Source organism: Ornithorhynchus anatinus, chromosome 19, assembly GCF_004115215.2.
Source record: "Ornithorhynchus anatinus isolate Pmale09 chromosome 19, mOrnAna1.pri.v4, whole genome shotgun sequence".
NCBI lineage: Eukaryota > Metazoa > Chordata > Mammalia > Monotremata > Ornithorhynchidae > Ornithorhynchus > Ornithorhynchus anatinus.
Genome location: NC_041746.1, coordinates 32,214,290 through 32,241,311, shown reverse-complemented (window position 1 = coordinate 32,241,311; position 27,022 = coordinate 32,214,290). Strand labels below are relative to the sequence as shown.

Sequence of the window (27,022 nt, the reverse complement as noted above, 5' to 3'; positions counted from 1 at the left end):
TTTATCTCAAATATTTTCATTCCAAAACAGCAAGAACTGAAATGGTTTTAGTAACGCATGTTCACAGCCTCCTGGAAAGTAATTCCCCAGAGGGAAATTTGCAGTGAAATCAAACCAAGCTCCTTGATATATCTATAATTAAAATCCAATGAGTTTCCAAAGTTATCTGAACCATCTACACAAGCTGAAGACAATATCAAAATGAAAATTAAGAGGAAGATGGAAACAGCAAGGAATTTTGAAGGGAAAGTGCATCTTGGACTGCAGAAGAGCAATCCTGCCTAAAGTGGATCTGTCATATCTTCTTAGAAGCCAGGTCTATCGCTCAAAACTTTTCTGCAATTTAACAGTTCTCCTCCCACCCAAATCAACTTCTCATCCCTCTCCTAAGCCTGCTCCTCCTACCTTTTTTGACCTTGGTTAAGGTCAATAGCATCACTATGGCCATAGTGGAAGAAACTCAGGACTGCAAGTCAGGAGACCGGGTTTCTACTCTCAGCTCCCCCAGTTTCCTGCTCTGTAACCATGAACAAGTCACTGAACTTCTCTGTGCCTCAGCTTCCTCATTTATAAAATAGGGATTAAACAGATGTTCAACCACCTACTTAAACTGTGAGACCTATGTGGGAGCGGAACTCTGCCCTTTCTGATTAACCTTTATCTGCTCCAGAATTTAGCTCACTACTTAAGACTACTTTTAACTACATCCTTGGATCAAGCCCTTTTCACCTCCTAGCCAAAAGGACCGACCAAAGTACCACTGCAGAATATTCATTCTAGTACCATTCCAGTACAATTCCAGATGAAGTCCAGGAAGCTCATCCCATTAATTGATTGGACACATTATACTTCAGTAACCCCTTGGGAGACAACAACAGTAAAAAACACACTTTTCCTTACTCCAGGAACTCATAATCTTGAGGACCCTAACCATTAAGTGTCCTCCATAATTTCTGGACACTGGGCAGGGGCTACTACACAGTCAGGAGAAGTTCATTCATTCAATAGTATTTATTGAGCGCTTACTATGTGCAGAGCACTGTACTAAGCGCTTGGGATGAACAAGTCGGCAACAGATAGAGACAGTCCCTGCCGTTTGATGGGCTTACAGTCTAATCGGGGGAGACGGACAGACAAGAACAATGGCACTAAACAGCATCAAGGGGAAGAACATCTCGTAAAAACAATGGCAACTAAATAGAATCAAGGCGATGTACAATTCATTAACAAAATAAATAGGGTAACGAAAATATATACAGTTGAGCGGACGGGTACAGTGCTGTGGGGATGGGAAGGGAGAGGTGGAGGAGCAGAGGGAAAAGGGGAAAATGAGGCTTTAGCTGCGGAGAGGTAAAGGGGGGATGGCAGAGGGAGTAGAAGGTTAAACCGCAGTAGTTCACTGTTCACAACAACCAAAGATCTTCCACATTTTCAGATTCCTGGTGAGTCCTCTGATCCCTTCAGATAAAATGTTTCTTTACCAATTATCATTTTTCCTTCCTTCATCCACCAAGTTAAGAACCACAGTTCTGCCAGAACACGTGTTTTCACTCCACGCTTTGGCCAGAACACCTGTCAGGGAGTAAGGGAATGTTCTTCCAACAGTGCAAGCCTGTTTGAATAAAGAACCTCACATTAGGAGAAATGGTGAAGAAATGGGTTTGGGCCTGTAGGTCAGCATCAGACATGGTGAACCCTGCAGCACAAGATATCTGTAATGTATGTTTTTTGCAAGAATGTAACACCCGCAATTTAGGAGAATAGGGTGGCTTGAGAGTTGTGATTTTTTTTAACACCTTAGAAAACTGTTTAACTGAGTGCATTTTGAACACCATTAGAATTATATTCAAGCAGCCAACATACACGCTGTCAATGCCCACAAGCACACTAGTCACCCTACATTTGGCTTCCTCCTTTCGATAAGGAATCAAATCTTCCACCGCACAGTGTTTTAGAAAACTGAAATGTTTTCAATTTACACCAAACTGACCTTTGTTAAATCATCTGAGGTGCTGAATTGGCAAATAATGTTAGTACTCTGCAAATAGTAAGCATTCAATAAATACCACTGATTGACTGAATAATTACAACTACAAGCCTTAAACTGAGTGGCCCATGAAGACTGTTTACAACTGGAATAACTTGTATCTACTCCAACACTTAAAAGAGAGCTTGACATACAGTGAGTACTTATCACAATTCTTATTTATTAATTGTCTAATAATGGAAAAATGCTTTCTTATTTTTCCCTGGATCACGACACCTCCCACAGGCTCATGACATATCTGTGCAAATATCTATTATAATCGTATCTATTTCACTATAACCTATTATAATGGTAACGTGAACCTCAGTCTAATCAAGGTGCCATAATCTCAAAATCAGCAGATAAACATTTTGCAAGTATTTGAGCTGATTTTGTGGGAAGCTATGTATCTTGTTCTTGTCAGTTCGCTAACTTAAACATCATAAACCAAAGAGCCATTTTGTTGTGTTTTTCATTAAATTGAACCTTTCTTCATGAGAGTTTGAGATAGTCCCTAGATTTGATAAGAGGTGACCAGAATGCTGGCTGAACAGCTTTCTCATTTAAGAAAGGGTTAGAATCATTTTAGAGCTTCAGATAAATAGGCAAAGAACCTCAGTTACCTTTTCGAGACCCTCCTCCTTGAGGCTGATTACATCTAAATCAAAGTCCGTCCGCAAACCATTGGATTTGTTGAAAGTTATTCTGCCTGTGAGGCCTTCCCAATGGGCCTGAGAAAAGAAAAGAAAAAGATAATTTCCAAGAATAAGGGAAGAGAATGAACACATTCATTTCTGTTCAAATGAAACATTAATAATTCACTGAGTTTTAATAATTTACCTTGTGGCTAATTAAAAAAAAATTTGGTTCTCCCGTGAAATTCCCAGTGTTTGGATAATTGAACCTCTTTTTTAATCTTCATATAATTTTCTTAAAGCCCAGCCATCTTAACAACAACTACAAAAAAACCCCACCCCAAACATCACTTGTACAAGTACAACAAAGTGACATTTTCCCACTGGTTTCCAATATATTCCCAAAACTAAGTACTAGTCTTACAAGGTTTCAGGGAATAAGCCTCTTTTTAAAACATTAATTCATTCTCCTGCAAAGTAATAACTCACAAGAGTCAAGTAAGAACCTAAGTCCATGACATTGAAGAAACAACTATCAAAGAACCCCAAAATGCATTTACAGGACTTGACCTTTAAGGATAAAACTCCAGTTTTCCTCTAAGAACCATCTACCCACAGGAATAACAAACCTGCCACCAAACTTTTCCCCCAGGTAAATTTTCTCCTCACTCCATCCTGGTTTATTGGAAGGCTAATAATAATAATAATTAATAATAATAATAATAATGTTGGTATTTGTTAAGCGCTTACTATGTGCCGAGCACTGTTCTAAGCGCTGGGGGAGATACAGGGTCATCAGGTCGTCCCACGTGAGGCTCACAGTTAATCCCCATTTTACAGATGAGGGAACTGAGGCACAGAGAAGTGAAGTGACTCGCCCACAGTCACACAGCTGACAAGCGAGAGAGCCGGGAGTCGAACTCATGACCTCTGACTCCGAAGCCCAGGCTCTTTTACACTGAGCCACGCTGCTTCCCTTCAAATAATTGTAAAGTTTGTTCAGGGCTTACTCTGTGCCAAGCACAGTATTGAGTGCTGGGGTAGATATAAGATAATCAGGTCCCACATGGGCTCACAATCACAGAAGGAGGGAAGACCAGGTACTGAATCCCCATTTTGCAGATGAGGTAACTGAGACACAGAGATGTTAAGTGACTTGCCTAAGGTCACACAGCAGAAGAGTGGTAAAGCTGGGATTAGAGCTCAGTCCTCTGACTCCCAGGCTCTTACTCTTTCCACTAGGCCATGCTGCTTCTCTACATTGGGCAAATGGCTTAGTTGGTCTATCAAATCAATCAATAAGAGGTATTTATTGAACATTTACTGCACATAGACCATTGAACTCAGTGCTTAGAAGAGTACAACAGACTTGGTAGGCATAATCTCTGCCCTCAAGGAGTTTACAATCTAATGATTTATAAAGAGAATGGGATTATTTTTTCTTAAAGGTGAATTTAGGACTGGTTGTACTGGTGTAGGGTCATTGTAGAGATCTTTACAAAGTACAATTTGTCCATAGCATGTCTTTTCAAAATGTGTTTTGGATAACATTCTGTGGGGAAGTAGGGACAAATCTTCCAGTAGCATGTGTCTGTCTGAGCAGAGGTGATGTGACATCAAAAAAATGGTGTGAGCTTGCATTCAGCATTGGGGAGGCATTAATACTCAAAACACAAGGTTTTCTTCAGGCAAGGTTCTCCAATAACCCCTGCTTATCAGAGAATTGGCTAGACTGGATCTGTGTTAAATAAATGTTCATTCATTCATTCATTCAACTGTATTTATTGAGTTCTTACTGTGTGCAGAGCACTGTACTAAGCGTTTGGGAAAGTACAATAAAACAATAAACAGTGACATTCCCTTCCCACAACGATATCACAGTGTAGAGTAGTCCAGCCCATTCTCCTAGAAAGTGTGCTTCTATTTCTAAATGAAGCTTACATTACATGAAACTCACAATGTGTTCAATGCTGTGTGCATGCAAAAACTCTTCCTTCTGACCCTGGATCATGCTTTAAAATAATATGAATGATAGTGGAATTCACTGTGCTGGGCACTGAAAAGGGAAAGACAATAATAATGTTGGTATTTGTTAAGTGCTTCCTATGTGCAGAGCACTGTTCTAAGCGCTGGGGTAGGCACAGGGGAATCAGGTTGTCCCATGTGGGGCTCACAGTCTTAATCCCCATTTTACAGATGAGGTAACTGAGGCACAGAGAAGTTAAGCAGCGTGGCTCAGTGGAAAGAGCCCGGGCTTTGGAGTCAGAGGTCATGGGTTCGAATCCTGGCTCTGCCACTTGTCAGCTGTGTGACTGTGGGCAAGTCACTTAACTTCTCTGTGCCTCAGTAACCTCATCTGTAAAATGGGGATGAAGACTGTGAATCCCACGTGGGACAACCTGATTCCCCTGTGTCTACCCCAGCGCTTAGAACAGTGCTCTACACATAGTAAGTGCTTAACAAATACCAACATTATTATTATTATTATTATTAAGTGACTTGTCCACAGTCACACAGCTGAGCTGGGATTCAAACTCATGACCCGACTCCAAAGCCCATGCTCTTTCCACTGAGCCACGCTGCTTCTCTAAGCCAGAGTCCCTGTTCCACAGTCTAAAATGGGACAGGTATATCCAGAGACTATCAGGCAATAGATTTGAATACTTCCGTTAAGGGCACTCATAAGCCTAAATTATTCATAGCAACACACTAAATTTAATTTTAAAACAAGAAAAATGATATCAATGTGAAAACACAGTTTACAAGTTTAAGTGCCAAGAATACCAATTGGTAACAACTAAGGCTCCACAAAATTAAAACAACAAATACAAAGCTAGAGAGAGCAGAGCCAAAAAAACCTCACATAGAATAAAGCTCTGGTAGTTCACACATTTTCCACTCAGTTTGTTTACACCATCACAGATGTTCTGAGGAAGATTTGTCACCAAAACATCCCATTTATTTAAGATGTGTTTTTCCCCACCCTTTTGTGTTTTGCTGTCTGTTCACTGTTCAAAACAGGGCACAAGCAACAATATCCAAATGGAAAGGCTGTGTGTACTGTTACAGCGGGAACAAGAAGAGAAGTCCCACTTGCTAAAATAAAATGTCATGGGGATTCGAACCAGATTGGGGAGGGGAAAGGCTGGCCGGAAGGTGTTTCGTTAATTAGTGACATACTTCTTTAATGAGGCTCATGAAGCGCGTCCCAAACCGCCAGGGTTTGTGCCGATTACACTGTAATGAGCTGACAGTCATCTGTGGAAACTGTTGGACGGCCACGGAGACCACGTGAACAGCATCGTACATTAAAGCCGCATCCGTCTGAAACGAGAAAAAGACCACTTAAGTGAGTACCATATGGCGGCATATGACAGTCCAGAGGAAAGGTCAGAGGAATACAGGGGATGTATATATATATTATTTGCTCTTCTTCATGAGGGTTGAGATGGGGGAGGGATGAGAACCATAGGAGAGTACGGATTTATCAAACTCACCCATTAGCGGGAGGTTAGACTAGCAGCTCTTTTTTTTCCTTATCTTTTTTTTTAACAACTTGGTATGGGAAACCATTTATCTATACCTCTGTTTTTTTGGCCAGCCTGCAAACCTATATATTTTGTATGTACATAAAAATGATACATAGTCTGAAAGTACTTTGAGGGGTACACAAATCGCACTGTGCATTTAAAAGCCAATAAGCATACAGTTCTCTCGTGCAAGAGATTAGAAGAATCCTCATATAAGAACCCGTTAAGAAGAAAATTGGCATTTTCCTCCACTCATTATTTAAAAATCATCAATCCATCTATGAGTTGTATTTTCAAGTCATGGTATATTTAGTAATTTCCATTCATGAAACCACCTTAATCCACCCGACAGTTGTTCACATTTTCCAAATAAATAAGAGATAATTTAATTAAAAGGACTATGAATTCTAATGCATTTCTGGTCCATGCAAGTGAATATCCTTTTTAGGAGAGAACAAGAGTCATTTAGAGTGAATCGTGTCCAAGTCATCAGTCCACAACCGTTGGTACATTTGACAAATGGGCGCAAACTACTCTAACTCAACCGAGAAGGCCTCCAGGTTCAGCTGCTGGCTGTGAACTTTGTACCATCTGTTCGCAGAGCTTAGAGAAAAAAGACCTATTCCCCCTTTCATCCACATAATTAGCGAGCTGTGAAATGAGCTTCCTTATAGGCAGAAACCCTGGAGATTACAGTGTCTGTCACCATCCAAACAATGCAAAATGAACACATACACTATTTCATGAAAATGAATCTCAATGTGCTTTACAACCTAAAGTTTGGAAGTCCTTTTTCTGCCACAAAGCCAACCAAATGCCTCTGTAGAAAATAAAAGTATCTTTTTTAATGCTTCAATCAGTCAATCAATGGTACTTAATGAGTGGTTAGGATGTGGAAAGCGATATACTAAGCACTTGAAGACAAGAATACAATGGAGTTGGTAGGCACAATCCCTGCCCTCAAGGAATTTACGATCTATTTTCAGATGCCTTCTGGAAATAAAGCCTAGGTTTTCAAACTCTATTTTACATTCAGTAGCTGACTTTTGTCACATGATTTCCACCCTCCTAGGACTCATTCAGTGATAGTGAGAAATTTTGATTTTTAGGTACACACAATCAGGATTGTGCCACCCAGAAAAGCCACCTAATGACAATGTATGGGGGAGAGAGCAGAGGTAAGGGATGAAGCTCATGGAATGGGGACGGGGAGAAACTGGTTGTCAGGATACATATTGGTACCAATGCCATAGAAGAAAGGAGGTCCCAGAAACCAAATGAAATCTTGGAGGCAGGAGACTGGAGCCCAGGAACTCCAATTTGGTGCTCTTGAAAATTCTGCATAGTACCAGTATATAGATAAGAGCGAGGACAGGGATTTTGATGCAGTAGGAACTGAGAGAGAGTCTGGAACAAGTGGGATTTATCAGGAATTACAGTTCCACCAGAACCAAAATCAACCAATCACTAGCATTTCTTGAACACCTACTTAAGGCTAAGCACTGTATTAAACGTGTGTGTGTGTGTAGAACAGAGGCAAGAGGCAAGTCACATGACCTTTAGTCTAATGGGGGAGGCAAACAGACAAAAACTACTGCAGGAAGCAGTATAAATGTATTCAGATTCTCATTTTACTTCCTAGATCTTGCATTTTATAATTAGAGAATCCAAAGTTTTTGTTTAGGAATGAAATTCCAAAAGACTTCTGATAGTGAGGGGATGTAAATAGAGAAACTTTAAGTTTCCAACTCATTTTTACCACAAAAAGCTCTCTCAAGCAAAATATTTCCATTCCACTGAGAATCACAAATAAATTGCCTAGAAAAAGAAATTCTAATGCTCATGAAGAAATAACAGTTTGAGCCCTCTACAGCACACATGCATAGCACATCTCCAGGTGAACTCTCCACTTCCCAGATGAAATGTCTCTCCCTGGATGTAATTACTAATGTATCTGAACATTTTTTTAAAATCAATTTAGTCTCCTTAAGGAGTCCTCACAACACAGTTATAGATAGTTAAAAAAAAAAAACAACTAAAAAACTGGACATGAAATACTTGAAAAAAACAGAAAACTGAAAAATGTGAGAAGTTTCTCACAATGGTATATATCTTCAATCCCATCTTAAAATCCTGTGGGCAAACTATTTGCCTGGATGTGCTGCTTGGAAATTTCCAATTACACATAACCTCCTAGAGTCCACATACCGGGCTCATTTATTTCTTTGTAGATGCCTGGAGCCTTTATGCTTTGCAAAGCCATATGACAGTATCTTTTGTTTCTCTCCACGCCCCCTCTCCCCAACCTTTTCAGTTAATTGAGCTGAGCACAAATTGTACATATTCAAATATTTCCTGACTCTATAATGTATCTGGTCACTCTCCACAATCTTTAATGAAGTTTCTCCAATACTGATATTGTGATACACTACCTTTGAACTTGCAAACAGAAAAATCATCATCTTCAACCACAATAGACATTCACTGACAGTCCAAGTGACTGCTGAATCACATTGGGCATTCCAACTTGACAAAGCCCTATCTCCTCCAAGAAGCCTTCCCCGATTAATTCATGCCATCTGTTGAATCAACTTAACACTACTTGAAGCAGTTTGGCCTAATGGAAAGAATACAGGCCTGGGAACCAGAGGACCTGGGTTCTAATCCTGACTCTGCCACTTGTCTGCTGTGACATGGGCAAGTCACTTCTCTGTGCCTCAGTCTCCTCATCTGTAAAATGGGGGTCAAATCCTATTCTCTCTATTTAGACTGTGAGCTCACTGTGGAAATGGAACTGTGTCCTCCTTGAATGTCTTGTATCTACCCCAGTGCTTAGTAGAGTGCTTGGCACACAGTAAGCACTTATCAAATGCCATAAATATTATTAGCATTTGTATATTTTATCCTTAGCACTTTCTTATGTTTTTATATACACAAATAATTATTTATTCAATTCTTTTATCCTGATACATGTATACTACTTCTTGTTATATGATTGGTCTTCCTTCCACTCTGTTTGTAAATAAACTGTCTTCCTTTCTTCCCAGTTAAACTGTAAGATGCTGGAATGCAAAGAATTTGAAAATCAACCCTGGTTTGCTCTCCCGACACTTAGTATCATGACTAACAGTAGGTGTGAAAATACTATTTTATTAATAGTATTTGTTAAACGCTTACTATGTGCCAAGCACTGTCCTAGACGTTGGGATAGATATAAGAGGTTGGACCAGTCCCTGACCCACATAGGACTCACTGTCTTAATCCCCATTTTACAGATAAAGTAACTGAAGCCCAGAGAAGTTAAGTGACTTGCCCAAGATCACATAGAAGACAAGTGTCAGAAACGGGATTAGAACCCAGGTCCTCTGACTCTCAGGTCCATGTTCTTGCTGGGGTCTCTATGGAGGCCCCAGCAAGATATAAACTCATGACCCCTAGTTTACATGACCAGTGCTCTGATCTCTGAGGTACAGAGCCACCTTTGATGATGAGGATTAGAAATTGTTTCTGCTTTCAACCAGTTTAAAGGCAGTTGGATAGATTTGGTGTCAGGACAGCACAGTCTATTTATAATGAATTAATCAATGGCACTTATTAATTGCTTAGTGTGTACACTGTGCTACATGAAGCATTTGAGTACAGTAAGTAGACATGATCCCTGCCCTCAAGTAGTTTACAGTCAAAGGAGCTTACAATTACATAAAATATTTGTTAGATACAAGTTATAGTTTTAAGAAAACCTGTCCCTCCAACTGATGCTTTAGATGCCAATGATAATAAGTGGGTCTCTGTTAAGCACTCACTGTGTGTTTTAAGCACCGTACTAAACACTGTGGTGCACACCAGATAAGTCCCTGTTCTACACAGAATTCACCAAATTAAAAAGAAAATCATTCCCACCACTTCAACTTCCATTGTCTCTATTTTTAAAAACATTTAGGAAAATGTAGTAGTTGCTTCATGAGCTTAGAATGGTTTGTTCTCTTCCCTCTGGTGAGATTATTCATCATTCCATCCCAACCAGTATATATAAAAATCAAAAGATATATAATATGTGATTGTAATGTCATCATTTGTATTTTTTGAGCTCCTTCACAGTGTCTTCCCAGGATTCTGAGAACAGCTCGATTTTTTCTTTTGGACCAATTTTGTTTTCTTGAGTCCTCAGGTGTTTCATTTTTTTTTCAAGGATGCAACTTTGCTTTGGTTTAAAATATTTCCCATCAGATGGGACAGTATTTTTAATGCTGAGGAGAAGCAGAGAACAGAAAAGGGTTCTGGGTAGTATCAATGAGGGGTCCCTCTCAAGGTGATCTGATCTGCATCTTCTTCTGTTACAGATAGGTCTATCCTGCCCATTACTGTTTCAAGTATTTCCATTTTAGGAGTCTCTAATGATCCAGTACTAATTCCAAGGAGATATAGCTCCTCTATATAGCTAGTCAAAATAGCTATTCTGCTTTACAGCCTCACAAATTAAATTAATTCCGAATTCATGCTTTCAAATGTGTTTTCTTTTTCCATTAGAAATCTCCAAATGCAACCATTCCTCAGGCCAAAAAAAATCCCTTTTTTTTAACTGCTGGACTTTCCAAACTTCTTTAGACATTCAGGCATAAATTCTTAGGTACTTAAATGTTATTCAAACCTCATGTTGAGAACTTCATTGCTGAAACCCAAATCACTGAATGACAGTTTAAGAAGCAGGTAAAAATGGCAATCAGTTTTCAAATGAAAGTTTTACCTTATCAATAGACTTATTATTTTGCCAAATTAGATTTTTCACTAAGACTAGCTGATTGAGTTACTTATCATCCTCTCTTAAAGATGTTTCAGGAGGCACTTGCAAAAATCTCTGCAGTACATTACCTTTATTGACGAAAGTGTTAATACACTTCCCATTCCTGGGACCGATTGCCTTAATAATTTAGGTCCTGTTAGGTCTTGTCTGCTTTTAACTTCATTTGGAACCATGATTGATTTAAAGAGCAGTCGATCTGGAGGGGAAGTATTCTTTACACTTCCAGCAGGTCTCCAATAAATCCAATTACCTTGGAACTCAGAGCTTGGAGAAATTAGCTTCATATTTTTTTTCCAAATCCATCAATATTATTTCTACTGTAACTTAAAAAATGCATTAATATAGATTTTTGGTTTGATGATCTGAAGTTCTGTGTGGTGCAAGAGTGGGGGCATGTGAAATCATATGGTGCAAACAGGGAAGATTATGACTTAAAGAGTAGCAGATGGGAAATCATGGAATCATGCATTCAAATACTGATTTTCCCACTAAACCCTACAGTCAGTGTGCTGCAGGCAGTGACATAATCACATACTTCTCCCATCTTCATGTAATTTCCTCATCTGTACAGTAGAACAACAGTAGAAAAGTATGGCCTAGTGGATAGAGAACAGGCCTGGAAGTCAGGTCATGGGTTCTAATCACAGCTCCTCCACTTGTCTGCTCTGTTACCTTGTGCAAGTCACTTAACTTCTCTGTGCCTCAATCCCTCATCTGTAAAATGGGGATTAAGAGTGTTAGCCCTATGTGGGGGACAGGGACTGTATCCAACCTGGTTATCTTGTAACTACCCCAGTGCTTACAACAGTACCTAGAACACAGTAAGCAATTAACAAACACCATAATTACTAATCATTAAAAAGGCATAAAAACAATGTAGAAGTAGAAAAATCATAATACACTTTTTCACATTTTCACTATATATGAAATTACTTTTAAATGGAAGAATAACCGTCCCCGATTAAAGATAGCACTACAGGTGGGGAGGTGCTAACATGGGTGCAAATGTTGCTGAAAATATCAATAAGGGATCTATCACCCCTCTTCATTGTTTCCAAATAAGGACTGACATGACATATGAGGACAGATACTCACTGTGCTACTAGGTTTGACTCACAGTGATCCTGTCTCTATTTTAGACTCTACCTCCTTCCAACCCTATCACCACAAAGCTTTTGCTCATGGTGAGTCAGCCCTCTCTCCATCATTGCTTACCAGTCTGGTTGGTCTGCTGCAGTGATTTCCCAGCAGACCATAAGCTACACTGCACTGTTTGAGGCTGGACTTCAACATGACATATGAGTATTTTCATTGATTTTCATCAAAAACACAAAGCTCAAAATCTCCAGCATTCAGAAAATAGACTGAAGGAGAAAGAACACCAAACTGATATGATATTAGTGGACCGAGCATGTGGTCGACATAGCATCAAACTTGAAACTAGGTTGAAGAAATTCAAAGAACATTCAGTTTTGCCATAACACTTTGTTTTGAATGCACATTTTTCAGAGAGAATGTAATGAGAAGCGATGTGGGCTAGTGAAAACAGCATAGACGTAAGACCTGGGTTCTAATCCCAGTTTCACCATTTGTCTGCTGTGTTCCCCATATTATAGATGAGGTAACTGAGGCACAGAGAATTTAAGTGACTTGCCCAAGTTCACGCAGCAAATGGCAGAGCCGGAATTAGAATCTAGGTCCTCTGATTCTCAGGTGCCTCTAGACTGTAAACTCATTGTGGGCAGGGAATGAGTCTGTTACATTGTTGTGCTCTGCACACAGTAAGCACTCAATAAATGCCACTGACAGACTGACTGTTCGGCCATGACTCAGCAGCATCAGTCAGAGCTGAACAGGGATGTGCCTCCCCTCCTATTGATCCTAAACGTTTTTGTTGTCATCAGCAGGATATTGTGAAAAGAATAGGAATTCTCCAAAAATTTCTATCAGGCACGTAGAGAAGAAGAAAAATTAATTAAGGTTGTGACTGATTTGGAAAGATCCAGTAAAGATATACCTTTCATCTGCTCTCACACATCAGGTGGATTGACCTAATGGCCTTTTCCGCTCTGCAATCAGCAACTTTGGGGGTGGGGGAGGTTCAAACTTGCATGCTCTTGAAGCAACTCGAGAGCAGAAACCAGATCTTCTTTGGGACCCCACATCGGGCCTGGTACCGGGCTCTGACCACAGGGGGTGCTCAACACACATGGATGAAGATGATTCAGATGAGGATGATGGTGTGACCGTGATCTGATGAGATGAAGAACAAGACATCACGTGGATACCAAAGTAAGAAAGAAAATCCTGCATCTCTGCTATGGAATCCTTTGGGACACCCCAGAATCCCTTTCCCCAACCCATTAATTTCTCAGAACTAGAGCTACTTTTTTCAGAACCAGAGAAAGGATATGAAATGTATATTCATGTGGAATGAAATTTGGGATTTTACTCTGCCAGTTAAAGCTCAAGGAAACAATCCCCAGACAGGTGATCCAGGAAAGAGAACAGCCAGTACAGGGAGAACAGTAATATGCTACTTGATATGCCAAAGTAACATGCCATCAGAAGCAACAACAATGACAACCATCATCTAGTTTTTCCTAAGCAATTCTGACTGACAAGAAAAAGTAGAATTCCATCAGTTCTTGTTCCTTTTAATTATTTATAGTTTAAATGTCTTACAAGTACTAGTTTATCCATAATCCAAGAACACTACTAAATAAACTTCAGGAAGATAATCTCCTCATTTGGAACTTTGACAGTTACAGCCATGTGCAGCTCTCCAGTATAATTCTTCTGCTTAAATCTTTAAGATCATTACAGCAGAGGAATAAAATGAACAAGAAATAACAGGGAAAAAACCGATTCCCCCATTTCATCAGGTAAAAGAACATCCACTGCATTTTCCCTAGTCACACATCCCACAATCTCCCCCAAAACCCTATTTTGCTGATTAAATTTTACAGTTTTATGAACTGTTAAATTGCATTGTATGCTTACTAAAATTGGTGTTCTCTCATTCCAGACATATTCCTAATTCCACCTGGGGCATATTAACAAACAGTAGAGATTTTGTTTGTACCAATGGAAGACTATCCATTGGGGAGAAATATATGAATTATCAATCAACTATGATGTGCACTTCTTTTTCTGATGTGCTACAAGTATACAGCCCTTGGAAATCAGAAAGTCCTAGGTTCTTATCCCAGCTCTTTCAGTAGCTACTGTGTGATTTTAGAAGTCACTTTTCCCAATTTAAAAATGAGTAAACAAGCTCAGAGAGGTTAAGATACCTGCTCTACTTCCTCTCTTTTAACAGTGAGACTTGAAGAACCACATCTGATCCAATTACCTTGTATCTACTACAGCTTTCACAGTTTTGGCACTTAGTAAACACCAAATAATATTATTATACATAAACTATTGTTAAAAGTATATAGTATTTCAAATGGATATTAATCACTATATAATAGGATTTGGTGTAAGTTAAAAAAAAAAAAGCAGTAATTTTAACTTCCACATTATAGAGTTCCAAAAAGCTTATACAACACATTTGACATCTTTAAGAGGCATAATCATCCTTTTAAAAATTAACAAAACACTACTAGCTCTTACTGCCAGAGGAACACTTGCATTTATTATTCAAATACACATTACATGTATCGAAATTACATTTCTGGTGACTGCACTGAACAAAATCAATTTTGGAGTTGGTGTACTAGACTCATCATAAAACTACACTATGAAAGGGCATGCTTTTCTTCCTAGGACTTATTTCAAGGGGGAATGCCAAATTTCAGGAGGAAAATTCAGCTTTCATGGGGCTGGTCAACATGATGAATAAGAGACTTTATAGTCTAGTTAAGGATCAAATATTATAGGAAGAGAAATGGTGTTTACTGAGTCAATGTTTAAACATTTGAAAAGAGCCACAGACTAAGGTCAGAAGTATATGTTGCTCACTGCTTTCCCATAGAAGTACCGAAGTCAGAATTTAAATAGAAGTGGCTTTTTTCGGGGTCAGGTTCTTTCAAACCTAACTTAGTCACTGTCATCATTGGCCCAGGAACCTCCAGATGTGTGGGGAAAGAGGAAGCTATGGGCTCAGGACCTCCTAAGGGTGATGAGAATAGATGGAAATTATGCTCAGTTCTGCAAAGCATGGGTTTTCACTATGCATTTTAGCTAAAACAGTGAGGGAAGTGAGAACTGTTCCTACCACTGCACGGGCCATTCTGGGCTCAGGATGCTACAGTACCAGAATGCACTGTAAACTGGAGACTGTAAACTCCTTGTGGGCAGGGACTGTATCTACCAACTCTGTGGGATTGTACATTGTCAAGCACTTAGTAGAGTGGTCTGCACACAGTAAGTACTCGGTAAGAAGCAGCACGGTCTACTGGATAGGAACTAGGAGTCAGAAAGACCTCGGTTCTAATCTCTGCTCTACCACTTGTCTTCTGTGACTTGGGCTAGTCACAACCTCTCCATGCCTTAGTTACCACATCTGTAAAATGGGGATTAAGACTGTGAACCCCATGTGAGACAGGGACTGTGTTCAACTTGATTAGCATCTATCTACTCCATCAATTAGTACAGTGCCTGGCACATAGAGCTTAACAAATACCGTTAAAATTAATGACTAAATAATATCATTGACTGACTGATGCATGTGGCATCAAATGGGTGAGTGCTACAGTACTTTTTCTTAATGCAAGGTTTCACACACAAAAAAAATAATGGCATTTAAGTGCTTACTATGTGCAAAGCACTGTTCTAAGTGCTGGGGAGGATACAAGGTAATCAAGTTGTCCCACGTGGGGCTCACAGTCTTAATTCCCATTCTCCAGATGAGGTAACTGAGGCCCAGAGAAGTTAAGTGACTTGCCCAAAGTCACACAGCTGACAAGCGGCGGAGTTGGGATTAGAACTCATGACCTCTGAATCCCACGCCCGTGCTCTTTCCACTGAGCCACGCCGCACAAGAAAGCCATCACCACGTTATAACAGGACATGTAGAATAGACCACTAGGTGTTGTCAGATAATGCTCCTTTCATCTTGGAAGCTGAACATCTTGAGTTGTTTATATACTTGCATTTCAAAAAAAGTTTGCTTGCTCCATTAAAAACTGCAAATTGGGAAATTCTGCTCCGAAGGTTTGTTTTAAACACCTTGACTTAGGATTTTTGAATTGTATGTCATTTCTTATGTCATTAATCAATAATATTTATTGAACACTTACTTTTTGAACAGCACAGTACTAAGCACTTGAGAGAGTGCAATAGTAGAAGCAAGCCTTACCCTCAAGGAGCGCACAGCCTAACAGGTTTCATATTTCCTTGGAAACCAATTCAATGTTTTTTAGGAAGAAACATGTTGAAATACTGGCCTAAACCCCAGGACTCCCTTTGCAAAATAACGACATTCACCATAGCATTTCTATTTGAGGATGATGCATTGAGGTGATTTTTAAAGTACTCTGATTCAAGGTGGCAGAAATTCAATAACCGAAGACAACTTGACATCATTTGGCTTTCAAATGTTTTTCTTCCCCTTGTTTCAGATTGACATTCCACAAACCAAGGGCTCGCTTCCCCATCTTTTAACTTCAGCAGCCAAAAGGAAATCAGCTCCCAATGGAAGGGTAATCACTGGATTTCCGGCCTTTATATGCTAGTCACTACGAGGGGAGATTTTTCAGTGGTGAAAATAACTGAGAACAATACACCATGAATGTGCACAAGAGAAAAATGATGAGGATGGGCAGAGAGAAGATTTTTATACTTGCTAGGAAAAAAGCATTTCAGTGAGAGTTACTGATAAATAATATCATTATTATTGTTATATTAATAATAGGTTTTATGGCATTGGTTAAGTCCTTGCTCTGTGCCAAGCATTATACTAAGTGCTGGGATAGAAAAAGCGAATCCGTTTAGACACAGTCCATGTCCCACATGGGGCTCACAGTCTTAACTTCTCGATGTCTGTTATCTGAAAAATGGGGGTTAAGTGAATAGACCAAGTTCACATAGCTGAAAAGTTACATGGCTGGGATTCTTTTGACTCCAAGGCCCATACTCTATCCACTAGGTAATGCTTCTTCTAGGTTTTTTGTTGTTGTTGTTGTTGTTGTTGTTAAGGGATTACTATGGGCCAAGCCCTGTAATAATAGTAATAATAATAATGGCATTTGTTAAGCACTTACTAAGTGCTGGAGTAGATTCAAGATAATCAGGTCCCAAATGGGGTTCACAGTCTAAGTAGGAGAGAAAATGGTACTGAATCCCCATTTTGCAAATAAAGGAACTGAGGCCCAGAGGTATGAAATGACTTGCCCCCACCACAAAGCAGACAAATGATGAGCCAGGATTAAAACCTACGTCCTCTAACTCCGAGGCCTGTACTCTTTCCACTAAGCCAGGCTGCTTCTAGTTTCTCTCACACGCACGAGCACGTGCACACACATAGACACATGTTCCCTGGTGTCCACAGGTCACTGGTTAGAGAAACTAAACCTCTTACCACTTATCTCTTACCACTCACTCCAAATGGCAAAAGTTTTTTCAACAACTCACAACTATCTGAGCTTTCTAGGGTTGGGATGATTCTATACACTGCATGGCTCAGTGGAAAGAGCCTGGGCTTCAGAGTCAGAGGTCATGAGTTCGACTCCCGGCTCTCTTGCTTGTCAGCTGTGTGACTGTGGGAAAGTCACTTAACTTCTCTGTGCCTCAGTTACCTCATCTGTAAAATGGGGATTAACTGGGAGCCTCACGTGGGACAACCTGATGACCCTGTATTTCCCCCAGCGCTTAGAACAGTGCTCTGCACATAGTAAGCGCTTAACAAATACCAACATTATTATTGTTACTATTAAACTGGCAAAAGCAGTGTTAACCAATACCCCTGACAGAATGGGCAATACATGCGGTTCTCTTCTAATGCTGAGGGTTCGTTCTTGCATTGCTCTCCCCAGGGTCTCAGCCATATCCAACTCTCGACACATGTGCACAAATGTTTCTTCCCACACCACACTGCACTGTATCCAAGCTACCAGAAGGACATCCTCTAATTCCCTAAAAGCATTCCAGCCAAAACAAAGGAATATGGCAAAGCTGCAGGAACCCCATCTTGAAATTGTTGATCACCTCAGCATTCAGAACTGTAAGTTATCTCATTTTCCACAAGAATTGGGAAATTGGTGGAAAAAGCACTTGCCTGTGAGTCCGAAAACCTGGGTCCTAGTCGTAGCTTTGCCTCTGGACAAATGTGTGACTTGGTGCAAGTCACTTCATTCATTCACTTAACCTCTTGGGGCCTCAGTTTCCCCATCTGTAAAATGGAGATGATTGACTTCGGGCCCCACATGGGTCAGGAACTGGGTTTGATCTCAAGACCTTGTATCCTCACGGACACTTAAATACCATTAAAATAAAATGCCATAAATATAGTAGCCTGTATCTGCCCTAGAGCTTAGCACAGGGCATTCACATAATAAATACTATCATTATGATTTCATATGATCAATGTCTTATTTGTTTGAGGCATTGTTTGTGTTGTCTAATTGGGAAGTTATGTTGGAAGAATAAAGGGAAATGTGAACATTAATCAATATTTGTTTCTCCTGTTAAGTGGCAGAAACTGGAGCCTAGTATACTGAATTCAATCCTTGGCTGTGCTCTGACTGACTGGTACTTAAATCTCCCTTACTTCATCTTGCTTGTATAGGGAACAATTACACCGCACACTCTGCTTAGGGTAATTAATGTTTCATAAACCTCATTCCTCAGATGAAACACACTAAAAAAATGCCAGTCAGTAATACATTTTTTCAAATCAGACTTAACATTTGTTCTAGTCCCAGCCCCCACTACACATTTACCAGCTGAATGGCAAATGCAATTCAGATGACGGAAGAAATTACTCTCGAACAGGGTTGTGGATTATATTTTCTTTAAATGATTTTAGGCATGATGCCTAAGTAATTAGCATGGTGGCTTTAATAACATGGTCTTTTGATTGATTTATCTGAGAAATACAGTGCCCAACACAAATGTGAAATCCTGTTCTCTGCAGAGAACAGTAACCTTCTGGTTGCACAGCCTCAATCGGTGTGTTTCACACCATGCTCCTGATCTAATCCCGGGCAGATCAATCCTGTGACTCTCTAGCTCTCCGTACAGTCTCTAAAACTAAGGTGGTAATAATAATAATAATATTTATAAAGTGTTTAGTATAGGTCAAGTAATAATAATAATAATGGTATTTGTTAAACACTTACTTTGTGCCAAGCACTGTTCTATTGACCATGCTATTTGCTAATAATAAATAATAATAATAATTGTGGTATTTGTTAAGAACAGAGTTTGGCACATAGTAAGCACTTAACAAACACCATCATTATTATTAAGTGCTAACTATGTGCTAGGCACTGTATTAAGATATGGGGTGGATACAAGCAAATCAGGTTGGACACAGTCCCTGTCCCATGTGGGACTCTCAGTTTCAATCACCATTTTACAGATGAGGTAACTGAGCCACAGTGAAGTGACTTGCCTAAAGTCACAAAGCAGACAAGTGGCAGAATGAGGATTAGAATCCATTACCTTCTGACTCCAGGGTCCACTGTGCCATAACGGGCTGGATTCAAGACAATCAAATCAGAGACAGTCCCAGTCCCATATGGGGCTCACAGTTTAAGAGGGAGGCCAAGCAAATATTATTACCTCTTTTTACTTATGAGAATACTGGGGCCCAGAGAGGTTAAGTGACTTGCCCATGATTCCACAGTGGGCCAATGGCTGAGCTGGGATTACAATTCAGATCTCTGACTCTCAGGTCCATGCTTTTTCCATCAAACCCTACTCCCTGCCAAACAAAATCTTACAAACATTTTGGAAGAAATAAAATATTTATAAGGGTTTAATCCAAATTCATAGAGCACAGTGCTGTGTGAAAATATTATCACTGGAATGCATAAGTAATAATTGTGATCACCTGAAGTCAACTCAGAGGCATGTCTAACTTTAAAAACTGTGGTTCTTTAGTCAAAAGAATTTCAAGCTCTCCAGTGTTTGGTCTTGGTCTGGAAAAGGGCCTTGGGTTCCGGTTAGGGCGCCTGACACATTCCCCCATTTCTCAATTCAACTTTCACTTTGGAACATTATGCAGTCCATGGAAATCTCCCATGACATAAAAGGAATTCTTATGTTCAAGGAATGAGGAACATATTCAGGCACTGAATCATCTGAGTGCTGCTTATAATTAATATTAAGAATGACCATCATTGTAGTATTTGTTAAACAAATCTCGCATCATCAGAAAAAGATCTTTGGGACCAAAAAGACATAAAATAGGCCAGGACTGATAGAAGACTAGAAAGTTGAAGGGACAGTGCTTGAAGCCAGTAACAAACATCTTAGCACCCTCTTGGCACCTTCCTAAGTGCTTAGTACAGGGCTCTGCAAAAAGTAAGTGCTCAATAAGTAGCACTGATTGCTTAACAAGCAGCCCCTTGCAACCTCCTTATGGACAGGGATCGTGTCTACCAACTGTAATATTGTACTTTCCCCCAGCCCTTAGTACAGGGCTCTCTGCACACAGTAAGTACTCAATAAACCCAATTAATCGGTTTTCAACAGTTCTGACTTCCAACTGTGAAAAAGTAAAGATGATGACCATTGAAGAGTTATATGAGACAATCCCAAGCTTGTACAAAGAAAGGAGGAAAACTCCTGGTACTTAAATTCAGAAGGGAAGGATGAAAGCTCAGCTGGGAGTTATTTTGGGGTGTCACGGAGGATTCCCACAAGTTGGCGTGTCCCTGTACCCATCCCTACCTGGAGGCCCCTGCTGAGACCACAGGAGCACTGTCAAGACTCACCATCTGGGTAATTTTAAGTGGTCCCAAACACCCATTTGGGATAAATGAACAGTGATTTTCTCATTTAAACCATGACTGTCACAAGGTTAAAATGAACATGAAGTGACCTTGCCTTCCCTCAACTCTGTTACTCATCCATCCATCTTGGGTGCACATATTGACGGAAACTAAAAATTCACTGATCTTCCTAATCTTGTTTCCTTCTGAACATACTCCTGCTTTACAGATGCCTTTTTAAACCTTGCAAACAGAGTTAGGTGAGGGTAGTCTCGGTAGAAAATCCAAAGACCATTTAAGGTTCATTGTACTAGTATTGATTCATTAAAAATCTAGATTACAGTATGGATTTTGTCCCAAAAATAAATTTCGAACAAATGTGGTTCTTTTTGAATTACCTACTTATGCTCTAGTGACAGCTCAGTAACGCCAGTAAAGGAAGACTTCTGTGTCTGTGTAGGTGTGAGTGCCCAACCCACATGATTTTAGGAAAAACAAATAATACCTAATGATAATAACAATAACAATAATGTATTTGTTAAATGCTATGTGCCAAGCACTGATACAGAATAATCAGGTTGAAGACAATCCCTGACCCACAAAGGGCAGACTAAAATGGAGGAAAAACATTTTTAATCCCCATTTTACATGAAGAAACTGAGGCACAAAGAAGTGGTTTGCCCAAGGTTACACAGTAGGCAACAGGCAGAGCCAGGATAAGAACCTAGACTTCCTCAGTCCCAAGATTATAATCTTTCCTCAGGGCCACGCTGCCTCACCAAGAGCATTCTATCAAAAATACTTGATGAACACCAGAGATCATCAGAGTCAAGAGGACACATACAGCATTTTCACTTACTGTCTCTTCCTCACCCTTGGTCCTGAATGTCATGTTGCCAATAAAGCTGTTCCTTTTGGTTTTGGCCAGATCAAAAAGGCATTTATCTCCATCACTGTTTTTCCAGGTTGCTCTTTGTAAGCAATCAATACTGCATTTGCCACAAAAGCTTGTTTAATTATTTTAATCCTGAGTGTCCTGTCAGTAGTGGAAAATCTTCCTGGTTTTAATTAATTTTAAAGTGATTGATTTTTTTTCCCCTTTCCCCTTTTGTGACATTGTGTGTGTACGCGCATGCACACACACACACACACACACAGACACACACAGAGGCTGTCACATTTAAACTTCAATAAGTCTGTGTGATAGGCCATTTACTTCTCAAGTTCTCCACCAAGTAAGTGGCCAGGCGCGGTACTCCAGAATCTTGGACATTTAGAGGCCCATGAGGACTCACATGCCCACACCCTAAACTGGCATGCAGCATATTAATAGTAATAACAATTGTTACTATTGTGGTATTTGTTAAACTCTTCCTATGTGTCAAACACTGTTCTAAGAACTGGGGTAGGTACAAGATAATCAAGTGGGACACAGTCCCTCTTCCACATGGGGCTCACAATCTAAATTGGAGGGAAGATAACTGAGGCACATAAAAGTTAAGTACTTCCAAAGGTCACATAAGGCAGACAAGTGACAGAGTCAGAATTAGAACTCAGGACCTCTGACTCCCAGGCCCATGCTCTTTTCATTAGGCCACGCTGAGATGATACCATTTTGATGTAAATCAATCCAATCCTTTGTCAAAGCCACTCAAACCTAGAGCTTTTCTCCAGTATACTCTGCCACCTCCCCACATAATCCACTTGATCCCCAACCACCGCTTTCTTTTCCCAGTGAATGTGAACTCAGCTCTGCATTCGATCCACAGAACCACAGAGGAGGGGAGTCAGTCCCTGAAAGCTACCTTCAAGTTTGCTATTGATACTGGATAGTAGACTGACTCAAGGCCAGATGACTGGTTCTCCTCCATGGTAAGATGACCCAAAGATCTTAAAGGGATGCTGGCATTTTGGTATTCTTGTGCTTCTTTTTATTTGCGACAATAGTAAATGCTATGAAGTTTAATCCTTGGACACACAGTCATTTCAGCAGATCTCTGCTGCTGCTCAGAGAACTCTGTGACGATAACAACATGAAAGAGTGCCTTTCTGATGCCTGGTCTAGGCATTAATGGGAGAAACCTATTAGTAAATTGCAACACATTAATTCCAAAGGTAACACAGAAGTTACCTATCTCCCAATATTCTGTATTGTTTTAAATAAAACTCCTGTAACTTACCTCGAAAAAAGCCATTTTTCTCACAAAAATGCATTCTGTCAACTAGTCAATGGTATCATTGAACACAATGTACAGAGCACTGTATTAAGCACTTGGAAGAGTACCACAGAACTAGCAGACATATTCCCTGCCATAATAAGTTTACCCTTTAGAGATGAGCAACAAGCTCTGGGTAACAGAGGAGCATTGCTGAGGAGTCCTTCTAACCATAACTTTAAAGTTTAGCACACAAGTTCTAGTTGCTATGGAATGATCTTAGAACCAATGTAGTAAATGCAAACCCTTAATGATTCTCACACCACCCTTACATTCTTCACACTTTGTGAAGCTGAAAAGCTATGTTCTATTTTTGAATTTTTAACCACCAAGGAATTACAGTCCTCCAAGGCTGAGTAAAAGGAAATTCATCCTTTCAGATTGGTGATCTATTTGTACACCCAAATCAGTCAATGAAACTAAAAACTGAAAGAGCCTGATGAATCATAAATTTGCTTTTTTTGATAAAAATGTGTTCATTTCTAATCCCATAAAAAAATATAAAAGCAGAAGCTGGGACTTAGAATAAAATTAGGAAGTCACAAGGTAGTTATTTTCAAGCAAATATCAGAATGTAAGGACACACAAATTTTAAAATAGTAATAATTAACAATTATGGTATTTGTTAAGCACTTACTCTGTGTCAAGCACTATTCTAAATGCTGGGGTAGATACAAGCTCATCACGTTGGGCACGGTTCCTGTCCCACACGGAGCTCACAGGCAAAATAGGAAGGAGAACAGGTATTATGTACCCATTTACAATTGAGGAAACTGAGGCCCAGAGAAGCAAAGTGATTTGCCCAAGGTCACACAGCAGGTAAATGAGGGAGCTTGGATTAGAACCCAGGCCTGTGAATGTGCATTTTCCAGTAGGCCACACTGCTTCTTACCAATTAAAGGTGGACTGATTTTAAACTTCCACACTATAGGCAAGAGTATTTATCATTATAATGAACTGCAGTATTTTTAATGTGTAATGCAATCATTTGAAATGATACTCTCACTGAGACACAGAGTTAATCCCTATGCCTGCACCCAAGTGCCCCTGTAATTTTTTTAATTCTGGTGGTAGGATATTAATCTGAAAGAGACTATGAGCCTCGATTAGACTGTAAACCCGTCAAACGGCAGGGACTGTCTCTATCTGTTGGTATTTGTTAAGCGCTTACTATGTGCCGAGCACTGTTCTAAGCGCTGGGGTAGACACAGGGGAATCAGGTTGTCCCACGTGGGGCTCACAGTCTTCACCCCCATTTTACAGATGAGGGAACTGAGGCCCAGAGAAGTTAAGTGACTTGCCCACAGTCACACAGCTGACAAGTGGCAGATCTGGGATTCGAACTCATGAGCCCTGACTCCAAAGCCCGTGTTCTTTCCACTGAGCCAAGTGGCGGAGCTGGGATTAGAACCCACGACCTCTGACTCCCAAGCCCGGGCTCTTGCCACTGAGCCACGCTGCTCCTCTCAGCCACGCTGCTCCTCCTGTTGCCGACTTGTTCATCCCAAGCGCTTAGTACAGTGCTCTGCACATAGTAAGCGCTCAATAAATACTATTGAATGAATGAATGAATGAATAGAGGAGTGAGCTGCAGACAGTGAACTCTTCCCTGAGATAGTACACTGACTAAGAGGCAGGAACCTGTGACAGGGTAAATAGGGCCAGAGGGAGGGAGGGAGGGAGAGGGGGAATTATATCCCTCTCATCCCCTCTGACTGCACACAGGGCAAAGACTTTTAAGTAGAGGTCATTCATTTATTCATTCATTCAATTGTATTTATTGAGCACTTACTGTGTGCAGAGCACTGTACTAAGTGCTAGGGAGAGCACAATGTAACAATCAACAGACACATTCCCTGCCATACTTGTGGAGATATGCTAGACCAGGAGCAATGGATTCTGGGGACGTGACCAGGGCAGGTTGCTCCTGAGTGCCCACATCTTGAGGACCAAACAGAAAATGTCAGGAAGCATCAGAAGGATGGCAGGATGGGCAGCAGTGGTCTGTAAGGCTGCCTGAAAGGGAGAATGGGGAGTAGGTGGATTGATGAGGTTATTCTACCCTTACTGACCCCAATTTCTTATTCATTCATGACTGTTTCTAATTTAGTCTTCAACAGAAATCACACTGATGGTGTTTACCTAAGCTGAATTTCTTGCCTATGCCAAAAATATGCTGGGTTTTTTTTTCCCCATCCTATTCTCTGAGGGTAATCTCTGTGAACAGAAGCATTATCGCCTAGTGGTTGAAGCATGAGCCTGGGAGTCAGAAGGACCTGGGTTCAAATCCTGGCTCTGCCACTTGTCCTTGGGCAAGTCACTTCAGTTCTCTACACCTTTGATACCTCATATGTAAACTGAGGAATAAGACTGTGAGCCCTATGTGGAACATGGGTTGTGGTCTAATCTGATTTACCTTGTATCTACCCCAGCACTTAGAACAGTGCCTGGCACATTGTAAGCACTTCACAAATACTATAAAATGTTATAACTCTCCAATATATCATCATCAGCAGTCCCTTGTTATCACAATCAATGACTGTGATATTTATTGAGTGCTCATTCTGTGCTGGGAATTGTACTAAGGGCATGGAAGAGTACAGCAGAGTAAGTAGATATGATCCCTGCCCTCAAAGCACTTACAGTCTAATGGGAGAGATCAATATTAAAATAAATCACAAGAGTCCAAGAGCCATACTTCACTGAAAACTGCCTTCTGGACAGAAATAAAATCAAGAAATTAACATCAATTATAATGTACCATATTTCTAAAAGTCAGCAAATACTTACCTTAGTAATTGTAGAATTTATAAAGTGCTTACTTTTTGCCAAGAACTGAGCTAAGCACTAAGCTAGGAACCATTTTATTACAACAGTCTACACATACCAAGTGGAGAATGGAGCTGAATGATTTCCACCCACCCACCAGAGAGGTTTGGGCTGACCCTAAGGGCAAAGAATAGAAAAGATTTTCTAATGAAATTCATAATCATGGATGCAAATCCACAGTATGGGTGCTAAATGGCTTGCACTTTAATGAGCCATTTGAAATGAAATGGTTGCCTGCAATTAGACATCTGCAGTCCAGGGAGAGCAAGCCAACTTGGCAGTCTGGCTGAGAGAATTTTCAGTGCATTCCTCAGCAGGACAATGAGGAGAACGAATAATTGTAATTATAACCTATACATCTTTAGGGTTCCACGGCTGGGAGAGTGCACTCAACAAGAGATCTTAATACATTTAATTGCTGGCAGCTAATAAAGGGTTGTCAGAGAGAGATGCTTTTAATGAATTCCAATTCCATTAGCCATATCACAGATTAATACTCCTCATCTATCCCTCTGAACTCCCAAATTGTAAGGGTCAATTCTCCCTTGGACAATGGAAGAAATTGGAAGAGCCCTGAGTGGAGGGATATTGTAAATTCAGATGTGTTCATTACTTCTTTTCAATCAACTAATCGATGGTATTTATTGAGCGCTTACTATGTGCAGAGAACTGTCCTAAGCAGTTGGAAGAATGTAATACAGCAGAATTAGCAGACATCTTCTCTGCCCATAATGAGCTTCCTTGGAAGGCAAAACAAAACCAGTGTAGTAAAAAATATTGTGGTGAAGAGTGCTTAGTGTCTGAGGGTCAGAACCTGTTAGTACATAATATTTTGCTTAAGCAACTGGCCTGCTTGGTCAAATATGTAATTTTAACCTCATGTTTCCTCCCTGAAAACCAATTATTCAACCATTGGTCTTAATTCAGCACCCACTATATATTCAGAGCACTGCTCTAAGAGCATGGGGAAATATAATTGAGGTCAGGACACAGTCACTCAACTCTAAGAGTTTACAATTAAATTTTTATAATCTAATGACTGATAAACTTGGTAGCTGAATAATGAGGCTTTATTCATTATGTCAAACGACTAGTGCTGTT

The 27,022-nt window shown here is 40.1% G+C and overlaps 1 protein-coding gene across 3 annotated transcripts in view; it reads right to left on the bottom strand.

Annotated features, from left to right (window-relative positions):
• The window catches only part of GRIK2 (glutamate ionotropic receptor kainate type subunit 2), a 299,192-nt gene that overhangs the window by 108,634 nt on the left and 163,536 nt on the right, over positions 1-27,022 (bottom strand). For all 3 annotated transcript variants that reach the window (XR_003753682.2, XM_029047234.2, XM_029047235.2), the window contains 2 exons: positions 5,842-5,985; positions 2,650-2,757 (listed from right to left, as the gene is read on the bottom strand). Coding sequence is in view for 2 of the 3 variants with exons in the window: in XM_029047234.2 (XP_028903067.1) it covers positions 2,650-2,757; positions 5,842-5,985 (252 nt within the window). In the remaining variant the exon portion in view is untranslated. The remainder of the gene's footprint in view (positions 1-2,649; positions 2,758-5,841; positions 5,986-27,022) is intronic.